The sequence below is a fragment of the Calidris pugnax genome, unplaced genomic scaffold (genome assembly GCF_001431845.1).
Source record: "Calidris pugnax isolate Ruff unplaced genomic scaffold, ASM143184v1 scaffold56, whole genome shotgun sequence".
NCBI classification, from domain to species: Eukaryota; Metazoa; Chordata; class Aves; order Charadriiformes; family Scolopacidae; genus Calidris; species Calidris pugnax.
This window is the reverse complement of record NW_015090839.1, coordinates 9,724,289-9,744,912: the sequence shown is the minus strand read 5'-3', so window position 1 is coordinate 9,744,912 and position 20,624 is coordinate 9,724,289. Positions and strand designations below refer to the sequence as shown.

Here is a 20,624-nt window from a genome sequence, read left to right as displayed (position 1 = left end):
GCGCAAAATGCTGATCACAGTCAATGACAGGAGAGTGATGTAAAGTTTTCCAGGCAGTTATCAGCTCTTTAATTTTAGAGACAGTGGTTATGGGAACTGATACACAAAATCAGAAGACATGGGACATAATTTGAGTACACTTATCTTAGTTTTCTGAGAATTTCCTATCAGAAAAAATAAATAATATTTCAAAAATTTGGAATTTTGGTTCAAAGTAGTAATCATTCTTCTTAAAAATTAAGAGTTATGACTAATTTTTTCTTTACAGCCTAAACGTCAGAAATTGTCAGTTGTCTTATTACAGTTCTATATAAATATGTCATCAATGTAAGCAGGAATAAATAATTCATGTTTACCACACACACACAAAGTTGAAAACACACAATTTTGTTGATAAATGGCAGTTACATTTCACGAAAGATCTAAAAAGCAGAAAATTAATGTTTAAGACAATGGTCATGAGTTGTTTATCTTTTAAAAGGTACTTACCATAGGTATCATATGGATCCACGTTAGGGCTAGGCATGTTCCACCACTGGATGTTTTTATCAATACCACCACTGAAACACTGTTCTCCATTGGAACTAATTGCCAATGACAATACAGGTCCACTATTGGGAGACAGAGAAAAAGAAGTTTACTGATACTGCCTACAAGACAGAAGTGAAAATTTGGCTATCTACTTTCAAAAAAAAAATTTGGATTAAGTAGTTAAAAAAAATTCAAGCTAGAAAAAAAATTCTGTTAAAACCTTTTTAAAGTCTCAACAAGCAATACCAACCTGTATTAAAATATTCATAACAAATTAGCTAAAACTATACAAATTCAAGAATACCACGTTATTTCTCAGAAGCAACAGTAACCACACCTCCAAACAGAAAGTTTGTACAGTGCATCTGGACAAATCTAATAGCCAGCTGTACTGAAAGACGTGGTCATAGCTCACCTCTGCACCAAACTATCCTCTCATCCTCTTTTAGGAACCGACAGTAACCTATGCCCCAGTAAACTGGTTGAGAAAATGATCCTACAAACAGTCTTCTGGCCAAGGTTAGATTCTACTGGGTTAACTTCTTCAACCTGTTTGCTGTGGTATCAGACAAGCACAATCAGAAATGAGAGTATCTATTATGGTGTGCAATGAAAAACCATCTGCACACAAAGCTGGCAAACTTGAGACGGGAAAAGAGAAATCCTGAGTTGTCATTGCAGTAAGAGAGAAAATTTTTTTGGCAGGATAGGCCAAAGTTGTAGATATGGCATGGCAATGAAGTTTTATCTCTTACTCTTATTCAAGCCCCTAAAAAAACCCAGAACCCTCTAGTCACTTGCTTGATCTCCTTATTTTTCATTCATTGAATGCACATTCAATGGTTGGGGTTTTTTTTTGTCCTGATGATTTTTAATATTTTTTTTTCTTTTTTTTTTTTAATTTCTCAGGCCTGTATCTGAAGCTACTAGGTAAGACTAATAAATTCTACTTTTTTAATCTTCACGTATCATATACAAAATCCACAGTCCAATATACAGTCATCACACAGGTGATTTCATTATCATCTTCTACAATCTCTCCTCTCCGTTGGAACTACATTGTTTTATCACGGGCTATGCAATTCATGACAGGGACTCAGTCATGAACATTACTTGTTTGTACGAAGTATAATGGGCCTTGTATATACAATGCAAAAATACATACATTTGTGGCTTTAAAACTGAGGTGTTTTCTGAATCCATGTGATAATGACAATACATTTATCAAGCATTAATTATGTCAAACACTTACATGTGGGCCCTAAATGTGTAGATGGGTTCTACATCTAAAGAGGCACTCCTGAAAGAGAAAGGAAGAGTTATTACACTACATGATACCTACTGAAAACCTCTGACAACATTTAAGATTTTAATCTATTTCAAAGGCATTTAAAACACAACTGATGTTTTATAAAAACCCATATACTTGCTTTTTGGCAGGAACCGTTTTCTGCAAATTCCAAAGTTTTAGAGTATGGTCCTCAGAGGCTGTAACCAGCACAGGCTCTACAGGATGAAAAGCTAATGCCCGCACTCCATCAAAATGACTGCGTAGCGTGTACTTAGGGTTCCACGTCTTTCTGAAGGCATCCTTATTAGCTGGCAGCTTAAAAACAGAAAAGGAAAGAAATAATTTTATCTTGGGTTTAGAAATATGTATAGTATATATCTCTCCATGTTTTAGGAAAATGCTACTTTTTGATTCAGCTAATACATGTTCAATCTTAAATTTGCATTTATCTATTGATCTGCCCATATGCATCTGTAACTCCCTCTCTGGCATGCAAGATGGTCTGCAAATTTTTTTATTGTGTGGAATGGAGTACAATGCTGAAGACAGAGACAAGAAGCCTAGATTTTCAAAGACTGGTTTTAATCGTTTTGTGCAATGATAATTTGGTTCTTCGTCCCTGAAGAAAGATACAGGTTTTATGACTTGTCATATTGTCTGCACGCAGAGAAGAGATTACAAATGTCAAACACTCATTTATCTCTTAAGCACAATAAAAATGAACTTCAGATTCCTAGTGAGTGATCTGCCTCATAACATTACATATGAATATTTTCTAAAGTCTTTAATAGAGTTTAAAATGTATTCATGAGACAATAACTTAGTTACTATGTGGAACAATATATGCAAACTTTATGTTTATATATTGTGAACATCCAATTTACACTCTTAACCTATAGACTGTTAGGCTAAAATACAAATAATTACAGCTGCTTGATGTTAATTCTAGGTAACTCAGAAGAGTTACCTGAAAATATCAAACTCTTCTAGTGACTGCATGAAACTAATTTAGAGCTTTGAATACAAATTATATTATGCAGAGAGTAGACTCTTAAAAGACTACATCCCACCTGTCCTAAGCCTCCATCATAAGGAGAAATACATGTGCAGGTACTTCTCTCTTCCCTTCAAGTAGTTATAAGGGGAGCTTAGAAAACTGCCTTTACTTAGATGACCAAAATTAGCAAACAAAGAATAAATGGAAACTAATCCTATCCTTTGCCTTACACACTATCTATTCACCATGTAACTGTTAAAGTATGTTTCTCAACTGTAGGCCAGAATCCCCCATTATCCCAAGATAGAGACAGGCAGGGCCTGTTGCGATAGGACAAGAGGTAATGGTTTTAAACTAAAAGAGGGTAGATTTAGACTAAAGATGACATTTTTTACAATGAGGGTTGTGAAACACAGGAACAGGTTACCAAGAGAGGTGGCAGATGCCCCATCCCTATAAACATTCAAGGTCGGGTTGGATGAGGCTCAGAGCAACCTGATATAGTTGAAGATGTCCCTGCTCATTGCAGGGGCAGAGGGGTTGGACTAGATGGCCTTCAAAGCTCCCTTCCAACACAAACTATTCTACAATTTTCAGCAACGCTTAAGAGATTAAAATATCCCACAGCCAATAAAATCTCAGTACCTTATATCTGTCATTACCATATACTGCAGTAAGTATTCCTAGAACAAATCTATACTCTGGACTGAATTACCACTGGTCACTCAAACTAAATTTCATTCTAATCCAATCAAAATAGAAAGGATCAGACAATAAAATTTACTGGTTTGAGTTACAGATGTGAAAACATTTGCTTTTCCCTTTTATTTAATGTAAATTTCTGGTCTAAGAGCAAATTATGCCAAATTCAGATCAAGCAACAGAAACTTGTTATACCAGACATGTAACCAGGATTACTTTTTTTTTAATACTATCCAACAAATACATTTCATAACAATGCATTTTGTGTCTAACCTTCCTACTTCAGAGTATACTGAATTCTGTAATATTTTTATTGAGATTTAAGTTATTTAGCACTACACTGTGTATTACTATATACAAGCTTCATAAAAAGAGTAGTTTTTGTTTCAGGGAATAGAGTGGAATTTTGGAGTTCTGCATTAAAACTTGATAGTTTTCAGCCCAAACTGCATATTTATTCACCTCCCTGAAATAAAAGTGGCTAAGAGAATTAAGGAAAAAAACAAAAAAAATTATATTTTTCTAGCAGAGTCCCTTGATATTTTTAATCCTCATTCTGTAATATATTCATTCACTTGGACTAACTCACGTTGCGTCATGCACTTGTGGTCATTTGGGGCCTGAAGAAATCAAAGCTAATTATGTGAAACAGCAATGGCTCATTTTTAATTGTTATGTCCCAGATTAGACAGAAAACCTTGATTATTTGGGTGCAATGTGCATCCGCACTACACTGATTTCTATTACAGTTGTGAAGAAGAGTCAATTCAAGAAAGCCAGGACTGAAACCAGTGCTCCTTATTCTTTAATGAAAAAAAAAAGTCTTTTTTGTTAAAATGGCTGTTGCAATGGTAATTTCATTCTTAGCAGTTCAGTGGAATCTGCTAAAATGCAAGGCACAGAAGTTAGGAAAAACAAGGTACGTTTTCCTATCTTAAGCTTTAGAACCTTATTTTTTTTAAAACAGACTTGAATATCTTGGTTCTTTTAGAAGAAACCAGGTACACCTTCCTAGAAATCTAGTTATATATAAGCCATTTTTGAAAATTCTTTCCCCCATCCATGTTTCCAATGAGTCCTGACATCCTAGCTGCAAGACTGAGAGAACAACTGACACATCTTCTAAGAGATCCTTATAACCTCTCTAAGGAAAAAAGGTAACCAGTAGTGTATTTCCGAGAAAAATACATCTCGGAAAAACACGGTCAAGGACTCAGAAAAGGGATTTGCTGATTACAAAGGATAAACGTGAGATACAAAATGGGCCAGAAATATAATGGAAAAGAAGTGAAATCTGACACTGCATATCGATGTTCTAAAGCGTGACATCTCAAAAGCCCCTGAAAACAGAAAGCACAGACACACTGCCCCATTGAGTCTTAATGTTTTACTGTTAAAGCCAAAAGATAAAGTTGTGAGAAAGCAGACTATGGAACCACACAGCTTCGCTAGCTCCTTGTCCATTTCCCCCTAAACTTTGGTGGACTTCAGAGGACTAAGAGGCAAAAGCTGAATCCTTGATCCTAGTCTTCCATCAGCAAACAGCCAGAGTAGATGCTTAGAATAGTAGTGTCTACCAAAAAAAGAGCTTCTGTTCCCCTGCCCAAAACCACCCACCAACAACCAAACAAAATCTCTGTCTAGGTGAGGAGACACAAAACACTTTGCATATCCTAATAAACCTTTACCAGAAAATCTCCTTAAACTTAAGAGGAAAATAAAAAAAACATACAAACCGTACACCACAAGAAACAGCTAACAGATTAGAGAACCAATCAGAATTGGAAACATTCGCTTTATAATACTTCTAACCTAATAATACAACCTAACCTAATAAAAATCCCTTTTTGCCTTCGTTTTGCTTGTCTGTATGGGAACACAGGTGAGGAACCTATTCATTCTGCCTTGTAAACCACCACCAAACCAGACTGAAGAAACTATACCCGAGCTAACCAAATAAAAACCAACAAAAAAAAAAATCCCCTCAAAACGAACCAAAGAAACCAAACCACTAAAAAAAAAGAAAGGAAAGAAAAAAGACACCAGGCAAGGAAGCTCTTCCTTGACCCTGTGGTCAACAAAATCCTTACAGGATAGTAAGGAGACATGTATTTCCCTATCTCAATCAACTACACACCTACAGCAACCAGAGGAATTAGAAAGAAATAATTAGTAACTCTAGTCAGAGTCTTTTGATATTGTAATATTATTTTTTTCTTGATAATGTTGTGACTGATTTGGAAATCTCCAATTTAGATGCTCTGATAAATGAGGACTTTCCATTTTGCAGCCAGTCACACAGCAGAAAAGCACCACCACCCTGTGCAACCATGGAATCCAAAATTTACAAATGGGACCACTTGCTTTGGTAACAACATTACTCCCTCAGGATACAGTTACGCACACTGAGGTAAATATAAAAAACTACATATCAAAAAAGACATGACCTGAGATGACTGTACAGTCTTAACAGTATCAACCACTTAGATGACTAGTCTCGTGGACTTGTGCACTTAATCATGCATTCAAAACAATTGTCAGCTATATTTAAATTTCCTAAGATTTAAAAGTTAATCCTCATCCACATCATATCCCCTCCTTTTCAAAATACAACACTCATCAAGGAGCCATACACGAAAGCTAGTGGAACCCTGTTGGGGCTTTATTATTCAAGCACTATAATGGCCCACACAAGGTGTCTGAAGAGCATGGACTGGCTGGGAGCAAAATGCAAGAAATAGGAATATTAAGTGGTTTTTTGGGTGGGTTTTCTTGGTTGTTTTACTTAAACATTAACTTAGCTTAACATTATCTGCTTAACTGGAGGTTCACTGGAAAAGGAGGTGGCCTCAGCTATGCTCAAAAGGGAATGAGATTAAGATGTCCTACAAGTACTGTATTGCAGGTACAAAGCAAGACATGACCTTATTGCCCTGCAGATCCACAGTTATGTGGAAACAACTTCAGAAATTAAGAACTATCAAGGAATTTTTAACCTGAAGGAACACTGTGATGGAGAACTAATAGCATCTGAATGTCAGTCTCTTCAGATCCACTACAAGGCCATTTCCATCTGTGTTATTTGATACTTCAAGTTTATTTAGCCTGAAACACGAAGAAGTCAGAAGCCACCCTACATTTTCAGACATGCTTTAAAATCCCTGAGAGCACTGGAAAGGAGGACCGCATAGGAAGCAGGGAAACCAAGTGACAGTTGTGGTCAATTACTTCTAACTCCCATTTGGTAAACAATCCAGTAAGAGAGCAAAAAACTACTTCTATCTTGTGTCTCCTGTACCAGCCAAATTTGTGAGGTACTGCCTTCTGCTGCAAATTCCTTATTAGCTGAGGCAGTATTTCATACTTCCATATTTATGTCCTCTACTCTCTGCTTTAAGTTTTCCAAGAGCAAAGGCAACTCCAAGTTCTACCCTGCATCACTCTTTGCACAATAAAAACTGTATTTTCGGGTCTGCCACAAGTACCATATTCTCCTGAAACAATTTGATCAGTTGGTGTCAATTACATTATTCATTGTAATCCATCCTGAGTTTGCCTTGGCTCACCTGTAAATACTCTTTCTTGGAATAAGCAAAATGGCTGTGCACTGTTTTATGAAGAACTTCACAGAGGAGAATAATATATTGCAAAGTCACAATGTTGCACTCAAGCATGACATTTCCCACAATGCCAATCCTGCTTCTGAAAGTCTCTCATGGGCTATCCTCTACAGACCAATTTTACCTCGACCACTAGAGTTCTTGAAGGAGATATCACTAATTCATTCCTTTACATCAAAGACATTCTTGCAGTCTTTTTGGCACAGAAAGAAGTATGGCACATATTTGCCATTATGGCATCAGAACATATTGATGATTGCATCATTTGGATCTAAGATACTTCTAGCTTGGCATCAGCCTCTGACAGTAGCCAAACCCAGCCAAAAATGCCTAAGAAGTAGTACAAGAATAGTGATGCTGCTTCTCACTATTCTTCCAGACCATTATCACTTCAGCCCAGGAACTTCTTGTTCCTTCTATGTATATAGTAATTCTCAGCAGAGAGAGGTAACGGGAGAACAACAGAAAATAATGATCTATAATAGAGATAGAAAGCATTCTGCTAATGCTGGAACTGTAAAGATACTGTAATTTATGCAATTAATTGTGACTGATAATGATTCTCATGAGATTAAAAATAGCCAGCGAGGAATGTAGCCATGCAAAATACAATACTACAGCCCAGCCATAGAGGTCACCATACCAATTAGCCCACGCATTAACTGCCCAGCATACAGGCTGACTTGTGATTTTGGTGGCCAGAAGAGGAAAGATGGGTGCTTAAATATTTTAGATTTTTGAAAGAATAAGAAAATTCTGTAGCTACAAACATGTGTCATAAGAGCCAAATATTGTCACATTATCTTTATAAATTTAATGAAGGGCTAGTGTGACCCACCAGACCTTGATAGTCCAAAGTTCTGAGCTGGGGAATAGGACAGACATATAATGCAATGCAAATTCAACACCAATTTGTGATCTAATATCATAACTGTAGCTGCTTCACTACTGAAAGTATACAATTTAGCTTTTGATGCCTCAAATTTACTGTTAGTAAAATGGAAATAATCAATTGACAAGTTCAGAAGTTTGATTTGACATTCTGACTGCTTTAAAATATTTATTTTTCCTTATGCAAATTACCATTAAACCAAACTTTTCTTAATTCTTCAAAGAAGATACAGACAGGAGCATTTAGCATTACTACTACTAGATGTTTCAAATTTAAGCTGCTCTAAAGCATTTACAATTGAAGCTTTTGAAAAACTTTTTTTTTTGAAGTCCAATTGTTCATAGATTTCACTGAAACTTTAAAAGTGATAATTTTGAAGAACTGAAGAACTGTACATGATTCTTAAGTCTGACACTTTTTACATGTGATTACACGAGAGATTAAGCTAGACAGAAGGCCAAATCCTGAAAAAGTAAAGGTGGAAAGAGTTGAAATTGAACTCTGATATTAAGTTATCTGACTTCCCGGAAGTGTTACTTCATTTAAAATGAAACAGACAACCTGAATATTAACCTTTACTGTGAACAGAACAATATACAATAACAATACAAATTTAGAAACTACTCCAAATATTTTAAAAAGCCCTTGCACTTATTTTTATACTGTCTAGTAACAGAAAGATGGATAATTAACATTTTCATTTGTTATTCAGGAAATATAACTATGTAACATAACACCCTGCAATAAAGGAGAAATGTAAATACTAGCTCTTACTTCATTACATCAATTAAGATTCCTACCAGTTATAAATACTAAAGGACAACTATAATTAAAAAAAGGTGTGTAATCACACACAAGTATTTTCAGACTCTGTAAAAAGTTATAAACAATTTATTTCTTCACTTTGCAGATTCTGAGATTTTAATAAAATGTTCAGTAATGGTTTCCAGTACAAACATCACTTAGCTAATTTGAAAAGTTATAGAAACAAAAGAGAGGCACCTTACCAACAGCAATAAAAAAAAACAACCCCAGCTCAAAACCACAAGACACTTTAAATACAATACAATATATAAGACTTACCTGAACACTTCCCTAACCAGCAATCATATGTTACTAGCCAATGAAAAATTCATGTAACACTACTGGTAGTAGCTTAATAAATATGGTGAAAGGAATGTCAGAACACTGTGGATTATAATAAAAATACACCCTAAAAGCTCACCTCTGAAATATACTACTATATGTAGTCTATACTGTTAACACTACATATGTACAAAAGGGGGGGCAAAGTAATAAGTTAATATCAATATTTGTGGTTTATGCCATGTCTTCTCAATACTCAGTATCAGTGTGGAATTGCCATTTTTGTTCAAAAAAAATTCATGTTATAACACATTCCTCCAGTGACAAAGTCTGAATTAAATTATCTAAGTAGAAAGCAAACAAGTAATCTCATTTGAATTTTATTACCCAAATGACTTAGCCCATTCACAAGGGCTCCTCCTACCAAGTAATAGTTTTTGCAAATGAAACCTCTGTTCTCTGCATCTGTAATGTTCAGGGTGGGGGAGAGGGGACCCAACTATTATTGATTAAATTAAACAGTATAAAGAATGTTAAAATAAAATTGCACTTACATCATAACTATAGTCTGCATCATTTGTTACTGTCAAGTCTGCAAGGTCTCCAAGGCCCAGTACACTTAACAACACATCATCAGAACCCATAATAAATGACTTGCCTCCTCCAGGTGGAAACGTTATTGGCTCAGCTACAAAGAACAAAACAGTTTCTTTAAGTCTCAATGTAATAATTCAAACTGATGAAAACTGCATTATTCATCACTTAAAATAAAAGCAGAGCTTAATACCAAACTTGTATGTACTACTGACCCAACTAAAAAAACAAAAAGAGCATGACAACACGCACACATGTGCAAACACACACACATATATTAAATACATCACTCATATCGTGCTTTGTCATTTGATTTCAACTTATTTTACAGAGCTGTTCAATACCACTGACAAGCGACTTGACTGACACTACATTGCAATATCAAATGTATGTCCCAAGTCTCCAAATTCTCTTAAATACTTCATTTACTATACCATGCTATCTGCCTTCTGTCCATTTGCAAATAATGTACTGCTACATTATACTATTATTATACTACAATTTCAAATATCTCTAGTTGCATATGTAAGTATTTTTTATCTCTCAGGCTGAAGGCAACGTACAAAACATTTCTTCTACTTTGATTTTTTAAAAATTATTTAAAAAAGCAAACACCTGTTACTCAGGAATTCCCTCTCTTACTTTCTCAGCATGATTCTAATTTAAAAATACACTCAACTGATATTTACCTTAGCTAGCTGTGCCTTCCCCAAATTAATATTTTACATTTTTGTTAATTATCATGTAGAATGAATAAAAATTATAACAACTATTCATTCTGAATTCACAACTGAATAATAAATTTTTGAATTTTTACCTGTATTCTTTACACTCTTCAACAATTCTGTATATTTCCTTCTACCCACAAGTATCAATTTAGCAGTGAGAAACAGGAAGAAAGGCTCAAACATTGTAATACTTTAGTATATTTCAGACAGTGCATTTACTTATCAGTATTCCTTTCTGTACAAAAGTTGGTACACTTGTTAGGTAGAGTATTTAAACTTTAGCTATGTGCAAACATCTACAAAATACGTTAAATAATATTTGCTATCTTTAAGAATTAAACTTGCTTGACTCTTGGATTTCAGTGATTTGGAATAGGGTTATGGCCTCACTTTAACACCACCCCTTGTTTCTAATCCTCTCAAAAACCCCCTGGAAACCCAGAGAAAATAGTTTCCAGATCTGAAAAACATCCATAACCAGATTTTGTCTTACAAAAATAGTTCCAAACAAGAGGACAAATAATCAATACATTCCCTTTTCAAACATGCATCTCCAATATTCTGTATCGCCGCTACCTGAATGGTAACCTAGTTATGTTCCACTCCAGCTGAAGAAAACTAAGACCATGTGTAAAATTATAGATGTCCAGGGTCATCGCTATGGCAAAGCAGAGAGGAGCCAGCCCAGCTAGATCAAAACATTATTTCTCAAGAATAAAACAAGTTCTAATGCTAGAGAACTATTAAATTAATGTAACCTTATTTGTACAAGCAACACAACTGTATGTGAGAATCTAAGAATATCATCTACATAAGAACTGGCAGTTCCTAAAATTGCATAAAAAAAGCAAATAGTGCTCTAACTATCCACACTCTTCTACCCACAATCTGTCCACTATCACCTCTTTTTACAACATTCACAATCCACACAAAGGTCTTAACTCACCAGAGTACTACATTAAATTGATAGCCCAAAATAGCTTACCATGCCCTTATATGAATAAGCTTTTCATGTCCATTAATATTTTACTCAATTTGACAGTCAATTCCAAACCACCTATATTTCAGAAAAAGCCATATTCCTAGAAATTAATTACTTTCTATGTTACCACCCATTTCTCATATTTTTTGGGTTTGGGGCTTTTTTTAGGGAGGGTGAGGGTGCATCCAGCCATCCATGATTATTAGATGAGATCAGAATTTCTAAGGATTGATTTCTTAGTGAAAGTGTCTGAGCTGCGTATAAGAGGTGACACAAACAATACTTTATATGAGGCAAGAAATAAAATAACATCACAAACATTCTCTAGGTGAACCTAATTGTCTATATAATAAATTTATTAAACTTTTTGTGCATCAGAGATTAATCGATCTTTATTTAAAGCTATCATGCTGTCTGAAATTTTATCTCAAATTTATCTCATTATTAAAGTTGCCAATATGTATATATAAGTTGTATAACTACATTTTATTTGCACATTTTATTATTTTAAAATAAGACACGTTGAAAGAAGCTTAAAAAATGGGTGCAAGCTGTTTCTGTTTTTAAAAGGTAGAAAAGTAATGCAATGAATGATGTGTGATGTTATAGCTACTTAACATAAACACCCACAACTTACACATCAAAAACAATGTATCAATAGATACATGCAAATGATAAAGTTAAATAAATCACTTATTGAATGCTTTCCATCTTTAAAAAGAAACTACTTTTCTAAAATACACAGAGTACAATATTATCCTCATAGCATAATATACTATATACACTAACTGGGTTTGCAACCAATAAATACCAAGTAAAAATGTATGTGATAGTACCAGTTTCTTTGTAGGTAAAACTAGGTGAGAAAAAAATAATGCAACAGCTAAATATTTGCTTGGCCAATCCTAACCAGCAATTCTTAGCCTCAAGTTCTTGACATCTACATAAATAAGTCAAAAATCAAGCAGTAATATTTGTACAGACTGAAACTGCTTTAATCTCTAACCAAATATGTACATTCATATATGCTGTTGTTGTCTACTGTACAACAGGGTCATCTTAAAGTTGTTTTCCACAAAGTTAATATGTGGTTCACCAAAAGCAGCAGTTAGTGCCCAAGCAATTAGCTGTTACTGCTATTTTTTGTCAATCTATAGAACAACCCCCACAATCTATAGATTATTAAAAAAGAAAAGCAACACATGAAAATAGTAAGTTTCTGCAAAATACAGTGGATGAAGAACCATGCAGCATTTGATTCTATTTCTGAAAGTCATGCAATATGGTGAAATGGAACCCCCAATTTCTTATGGCCAAAACTATAAAGTGTAATTAACGCATAACGATTTTCTCATCATATTTAACCAGGCGCTTGGGAGAGAAAAAAGCCAAACAAACAAAAAAACCAACACCAAAGTCCACACCTTCAGAGGTACAAAACGTATAATCCCAGCCAATTAGAACCATAGTTTACTTTCCTTCCTGAAACCCCTCCTCCCCTCAATAAAAAACAAAAAAATAAAAAAATGAACTGAATAATGCTTTATTCTCTAGACAAAATTATCAACCACTACCTCAGAACTGTAACACTTCAGAGTGTAGCATAAACCTTGCATACATTCACAAGAACATTTTGACTTGGTAACAATGACCAGCATAGGCTAGTGTGTCCCAGTAAGAAGGCCTAAAGTTGTCTGCAAAAAAACTTAGCTTTTAAAACACGGTTGAAAAAATAATTGAGCAAAAAAGATCTGCATTTTTTTATAATGAAGTATTTGGCCTTGTTAAGGAAAGACAGACCTAGAAGGGATTCAAAGGCAGCACTAAGCTTGTTTGCTTGCAGCTTTGCACCATACGGTATAGACAAGAACTTTAAAGTCACCTAGTGTTCAGGATATAATTTCTGATCAAACAGAAGAATTTACATGCTAGTATTCAAGTTTAAAAGTTATGTAGAAAGAACAATTAGCAGATATGACAGTAGAGATATTCATACTACAACTTTTAATGAATAAAGCCCAAACTACGCTGACAGGCTGAAAACATACAAACACATTAAATGTAACGAAATTATAATCCTTAAGGAATAGTTTATTTGCAAATAGCATGGACAATTTTATTTTAAGTGTTTGTGCTACAGGAACCAGGTAATAAAAATCAGTCCCTATCAAATTAAAATTTAGCATCTATTTCTTCAGGAAAATTTTGTCCAATATTATTTTAGATGTAAAGTCTCTGAACAAGACACAGCTACATGGCTTATCCTTAACACACAACATCCGTGTTCCCTGGCATAACATGTATGTTACAGCCTAAGACAGACTGAGGGAACTGCAACATGCCCTCTATACCTTAACAAGGCTAAAAGGCAACCTAAAGCCTGTAAATACTAAACCTAAACACAACATAAATGCACGTCCACAAGTTTAGCAAATGGAAGTTCAGCAGTAGGTTTTTTAATTGCGCTCCACAGATAACTTTGATACTGGTTCAACTTTAAGTTGTAAATAAAAACAAAGATGAAAGGCAAGGCAGTAAAAGAGAAGGCAGGAAGACAAACGCTTTTATAAAATAACAGTTTGGGAGAGCAACAGAAAAACCTCCCTGCAAAAATTCTATTTTTCTGCTTGCTTGCTGACAGGCATTTGTGGGGGCAGGGGTGAAGGAAGACTAGGAGAACCAACAGGGTATCAGGATCAGAAATAAAGCAAATTCTTTCCACTTCTGGTATATCTGATTCCATGCCAGGGCTTATTGCTTCAAGATCATAATAAAGGAGCCAAATCTGAATTTAGCCAAGTATTTAGAATGAAAATGTTCTGAGGACAGAATTTACATAATAGTATTCTAATCTCAAAGTTAATACAAGGAAAATTATTACCTTAAAACAAAAACCTTAAAGTTGAATACAAGACTCTGGACTATTTAGGTAATAGTTTGCCACTAACTTCCATTGCCTAAAATAATCTTGAAATTGAAACCAATACTTTGTAAAGAAAGAGTGTCTTTGTACACTTGTACAAAGACCAAGACAATTTTTAAGAAGAGAACATTAAACTTGAGGAAAAGAGACAAACAAGTCTCATAACTTAAATAACCACTTTGAAATTTAACTTTAAAATGCAAACTGTGTATAAAATGTTAATACTCACCTTTTTTTCCCCTCAATCAATAACATCCTATTTGTAAAAGCTTTTGCTAACAGGGGGTGTCAGCAAACAGGGATTTAATAGTGAATAGTTTCAGAACACACTGCTGTACATGAAGTTGTTTAAAAAAACTTATGAAATAATGGTGAGTTATGATAAGCCACAGAAGCTCAGACATATTTTCATAAAACCATTTGGGAAGAACTGCAAATAAAATAATAATGTGGCAATCTGCAATTGCATTAAGCTTTCTAGAGGGGACAGTAAATTACAGTGTGTGCTTTCTAGAAGAAATCTCCTGAAATATAACAAGTAGCTGAATTTTTTGTACCTTCCTCTGCTCTTGCACCTTCATGATCAGTCATTCTAGAAGAGGGTGACCTAGATTGATTAATGATTCCTGAAGGGATGTGGGGTATCTCATCATCTCCCAGATCAGCTATCATGTCGTGAAGTTTTGTCCTGTTGACTCCTGTAAATTAACGTCAGCAGCAAAGATTCATTTGATTGCTACCGCTTGACTTGACTGAAGTCTAAAAATCCATTAAACTAATTAAACAAGAATAATTACTGATGGGACCTCCTTAAAATAAATACAATGCTTTGCTTTTGTCTTTGTATGTTAATGAAATTCATCTTTTGGAAATCAAAAGGAGGAGTTAATGCATCAAATTTGAAAACTACATGCAAACAGTTTTAATTTACTAAATCAAAGAATAACTCCTTTGTGTTCTGTAGATCTGTTCTACAGTTTCCTGTAGGGGAGAAAAAAAATCATCTTACAGCCCTACTGAGAAGTCAAGACACATATTAAAAGAACATTAACTATTAAACAAAATACAGATGAATTAAACATTTGCTAATAATATTACACAACTTTAACTATACTAAACAATTTAACACTGAAAAACAGTGCGCAAAGAAAAAATAAGCTTAAAAATGAGGGAAGAAGTACAGACAACTCATAAGGGGGTGCAACAAACAATTAACTTTCCCTGCTTTTGAATGGTAATTAAATTGTATAAAGTATTTATTAAACACAAGAGCAAGAATGCTTCCACCAATGTATGAAATTGCAGATGTGTATTACCCTTATTATACAAGCATGCCTCTAGAAGCAAATCATAATGAATTATATATGCATTAAATTCAAGATGTCAACACTAGCAGACAAGAACAGTACGTTATAGCTTGATTTTTTTTAATTAATAAACTCATTCCTGATTCCACCTTACAGCTTGCATGTCAAAAAGCAAGCCTCAATCACAAAGTGAAATTTCAGGGCCAAAAACTCTTTAAAGAAAATGATCCACAATGATGCAAGACATAACCAGCTTTCTATCAATAAAAGAGTCCTTCCTGGGATTGCTAACAGCTCTATTATAGAACAATTAAAATAAAACCCCCCACTACCCTGCCCCTCAAAAACTATACTTTTAAACTTGCTACAATGAAGTGTTTACTGTATTTAGATGGGCATATTAGAACTGCAATAATTTTCAAATATGTCCATTTTTTAGTAAAGTAAGTATCAGGAAACAATTTCTTATACTCTGAAGTGACATGTACCACTTTTATTAAAGGAAATCAAAACTAAAACAAAGCCTTAATTCTCAAAAAAGTTAAAGGTAAACACTGTAATTACAGATGACTTACCAAAAGCAGAACTGTCCCTTTGAACAGTTAAAACACTAAAACCACTCTTTCAAATAATATCTGATCATTTCCATTCTTAGATCATACTGACAAAAAATTGTTAAAATGGATGTGTTCAAAAATAACTATCCCTCAATAATTGAATTCTCTGAAGATAATGGAGAATTCTCTGGAGAGAATGATGACAAGGAAAAACATTTCTGGAAGTAGAATCATAGCAAAAGTAAACCACGAATACCGCAAGGGGGATGCTATGCAACTATTCTCATTCATATTGGCAAAACAATTTCATTTTGCCAAATAATATATAACACCCAATACCTTCTTTTTTGTGTTTCTCACATTTTTCTTTCACAAAGGCTGCTACCCAGAAGTTGTCCGAGAACAAAAATGGCTTCCAAAAGTTTCCCTTACGCAACAGATTTCCTGAGTAGTTAAGTTTCATTTCACTCTCTAGTAGAAATCACTCTCAAAACCTGTGATCTCAGCTAATGAAGTACATGTAAAATAATTAAAATGAAGCTTGTCTTTTTGCGCCAACGCTTTTTTTTTCTAATAGTCACTAGACTGAGAGGATTTCATTTCAAAGGTGTAGTACTTAATTGCAGTCAAGTCAGCAGGTCAGATCTCATATAAAGAACTCATTCTTAAAATGGTCAGGTCTCTGGCCTACAGACCACAAAGCTTGCTTTTGTCTTCATTCCAGCTGGCTGCCAGCCAGCCACCTATGGTGACCAGCAGCAGGTAAATTCTTGAAGATATTATAGAACAATGAATAAATGACATGGTACCCTAAACCACCTACTTTAACATATCCTTTGCTATCAACATTTGTCTTCTCCATGTCGATATGCATGAACCGTTCAACATGTGGAAGGAAAATGCCAAAAATGGCTTATAAACTCGTATTCATATTTAAACTGAAAGCATCTTCTGGTGCTTTCACACCAAACATATGGGCATAAGAAGTTTGTCTCAGAGCACACTCAGAAATAATTGGTTGGAAAGGACCATTAAAGGACCAGCTAGCAACTCTGCCTGCAATAAGCAGGAGCACCTTCAACTAAACCAGGTTGCTCAGAGCCATGTCCAACCTGATCTTGAATGTTTCCAGGGATGGGACATTTACCACCTCTCTGGACAACCTCCTCCTGTGTCTCACCACTGCCACAGTAAAAAATTTCTTCCCTATATCTAGTCTAAGTCTACCCTCTTTTGGTTTAAAACCATTACCCCTTGTCCTATCACAACAGGCCCTGCTAAAAAGTCTATCCCCATCTTTCTTATAAATCCTCTTTAAGTGCTAAAAGGCTGCAATAAGGTTTATCCAGAGCCTTCTCTCCTCCAGGCTGAACAACCCCAACTCTTTCAGGCTGTTCTCACAGGAGAGATGTTCCATCCCTCTGGTCATTTTTGTGGCCCTCCTCTGGACCCACTCCAACAGCTCCATGTCATTCCTGAGGGCTCCAGAGCTGAACACAGTCCACAGTTTGGGGTCTCACCAAAGTAGAGGAGCAGAATCACCTCTCTTGACCTGCTGGCCAGTATGTTTAGTCACTTCTCATCCTTCAGGCACAACTTCAGGACATCCATCATTCAATAGAAAGAGAAACTTCTTTCTGAAGTTTACAAAAGAACAGCTGCTGTTCCAAACAACTTCTCTGTATTTCATGCTGAAAATTGTCAATATTCAAGATTGTGCCACTACCACAGAAGACTCTCCAGATTTCTGCTTTCAAGTAAGTGGAAGTGTACCTTCACATAATTGTTAAAGCATTTTAAATGTTACAAAGAAATTTTTAAGGATAAGAATGTGCTGTCTCTGCATTAGCAACCATGTTCAAGGCACAAAATGGATGACTCATCCTCAACAAAAGAAGAAAAAAAAACAACAATCAGTAAACATGAACTTGTTCTGAGCAAAAGCAAAACACCTACAATCCCATCTCAGTTTATCCTCCTTCAGAGATCAAAACATCTACATTTGGAATGGAGTTTACCATACGTGGGCCAGGGCTATGAAGACAGCAGACTAAATGAAGATTTGGTTGTTACCAACATACCAATCAAAAGAACTCATTAGAATGTCTGCCCTATTATGCTGTCCTCAAAGTATTGCAAGAGGTGATAGTCAATGTACATTCATTTGATCTTGATATATATACTCCCACACATATAAATTCTGGTATTGCTCCAAATAAATTCTGATGAAAAGTCTGACGACACATTGAAGAGCAAAACAAGAGATGAAGTTCTGAAGGGTCCTGCACTTGGGTCACACCAACCCCAGGCAGTGCTACAGGCTGGGGGCAGAGTGGCTGGAGAGCTGCTCGGCAGAAAAGGACCTGGGGGTGCTGGTCAACAGTTGGCTGAACATGAGCCAGCAGTGTGTCCACGCGGCCAAGAAGGCCAACAGCATCCTGGCCTGTATCAGGAAGAGACCTTATCGCTCTCCACAACTACCTGAAAGGAGGTTGTAGCGAGGTGGGGGTTGGTCTCTTCTCCCAAGTCACAGGAGACAGGACAAGAGGAAATGGCCTCAAGTTGCACCTGCCAGGGGAGGTTGAGACTGGGTATTAGGAAAAATTTTTACACTGAAAGGGTTATTAAGCATTGGAATGGGCTGCCCAGGGAAGTGGTTTCAGCACCATCCCTGGAGGTTTTCAAAAGATGGGTTGACATAGTGCTTAGAAACATAGTTTAGTAATGGGGGGAGAGTTGTGTGCTTTGGGGTTTTTTTTGTTTTGTTTTTTTTAAATCAATTTTAAATCATCAACTAGATGATCTTCAAGGTCCCTTCCAAACTAGATGATTCTATGATTCTAAGTTCATGAACGATCAGACATGAGAAGCAGGAATAAAGACCCTCAACACTATTTTCAGTCTTAATGTTAAACAAGCTGAGAAAAAAAACGGTCAAATAATAGAATTTAAAGAAACCTAGCCAACCTTAAAGAAACATTTTTACTGTTTGTGGAATTCTCTCATTCACTTAGCTCAGTCATTTAGAGGCCAATTTTTAATCAGAAACTACTATCACAAATGTGACACAAGTGCAGTATCACACAAACCACACCGTGAGACTATATATGTATATGACCTGAGGGTTTCCCAAAGGGCCATTTAAATTTAAAACCCGAAACGCTGAACAATGACTTATGTGACCTCACAGCACTGTGACACACAGCTATCTCCTAAATATTCTCTTCTGTGAGCATAAGCAGCTTTCAAAACTATTTTAAATAAAGAAAATACTCCTTTAAGTACTGACAGTGAAACACACTGCCAATATAGAATATATGTCAAATAATAATTGATGGCTGACATGTCAGGCCATTCATGGTACAAAAGTTAATGTTATACCGTTGGCAGCAACTGCAGGAAAGAGAACAGGAAGAAAAGTTTTGATAATAATGTTGCAAAGCTAAATTTTGCAACTGGACATTTCAGATAGAATCATCATCATTTATCCTAAATGACAGTCATAACCAATTTAATAGGCAATGTAGACCATTAAAATGCCAGTTTTTGACAACGTAGTTATTTTAGATGGGTGAGAATTATGCTTCTCTTCTGGAAATTTTCAGAGTTACAGATGGAAAACCAAAAAGGTGATAGGAATTCTTGACTGCATAGCAGACAAGGAAGCAACAAGCACAGGAAAGAGAAATCCTTCCTAGACAAGTCAAAATAATGCCACTAAAACAGATCTGGAGGCCTGAGAAGAGTTTTTCAGAGAATTTATAATCCTACACTACTTATCCCTGTTCTACAGATGCTTGCCTGCCACAAGCCAGCAGGTAGAAATTAAACAGTGTGGTGGGTACAAAAAGATTAGAATTGACATGTGTAAGTGCTGTGTCAAGAACCTTCTGTATGCAATAACCTAAAGCTTTGCAATGTCTGAGGAAGAAATATAGAGATCCCCTGAATATTTTCTTTATTTTCCCCAGAATTAAAAACACTTGCTTTTATTTCACAGCCAGTGTGCTTTGAAAAGTCTAGAATGCAGAGTTTAAAATTTCAAATAAAAGAACTCCATTTGAGTATTAAGAGGGAAGTTTCTAACCCTACAAAATACTTCATGTGAATTTGGTGTCAACTGCTCATACTCATTAGCACCCCAATTACTACTGTCAGTTCTAATCACACCAAAGGCTAGGTAAGAAAATCTTTACTTCATAAAAGATTTTATATTTGTACATGTGTGTACATGCAAGTCATGCGAAGTTGATAAAAAAAAACAATCAACATGCACTAAATGAATTTTAATTTGTTCGACGTTATAAAGTAAATTCAAATCTTAATTACAGAATATTTCATTCTCCTGGAGAAACTGGCTGCTTGTAGCTTGGATGGGAGTACTCTTTGCTGGGTAAAAAACTGTCTGGAGGGC

General features: G+C 35.4%; 1 protein-coding gene across 6 annotated transcripts in view; it reads right to left on the bottom strand.

The window, feature by feature from the left end:
- Window positions 1-20,624, bottom strand: part of STRN3 (striatin 3) — a 45,659-nt gene that overhangs the window by 8,112 nt on the left and 16,923 nt on the right. For 4 of the 6 annotated variants that reach the window (XM_014941686.1, XM_014941687.1, XM_014941689.1 and 1 more), the window contains 5 exons: window positions 14,904-15,044; window positions 9,674-9,807; window positions 1,962-2,137; window positions 1,784-1,831; window positions 490-611 (listed from right to left, as the gene is read on the bottom strand). In XM_014941686.1, coding sequence (XP_014797172.1) covers window positions 490-611; window positions 1,784-1,831; window positions 1,962-2,137; window positions 9,674-9,807; window positions 14,904-15,044 — 621 coding nt within the window. The remainder of the gene's footprint in view (window positions 1-489; window positions 612-1,783; window positions 1,832-1,961; window positions 2,138-9,673; window positions 9,808-14,903; window positions 15,045-20,624) is intronic. The other 2 variants (XM_014941690.1, XM_014941691.1) reach the window with 1 other exon arrangement.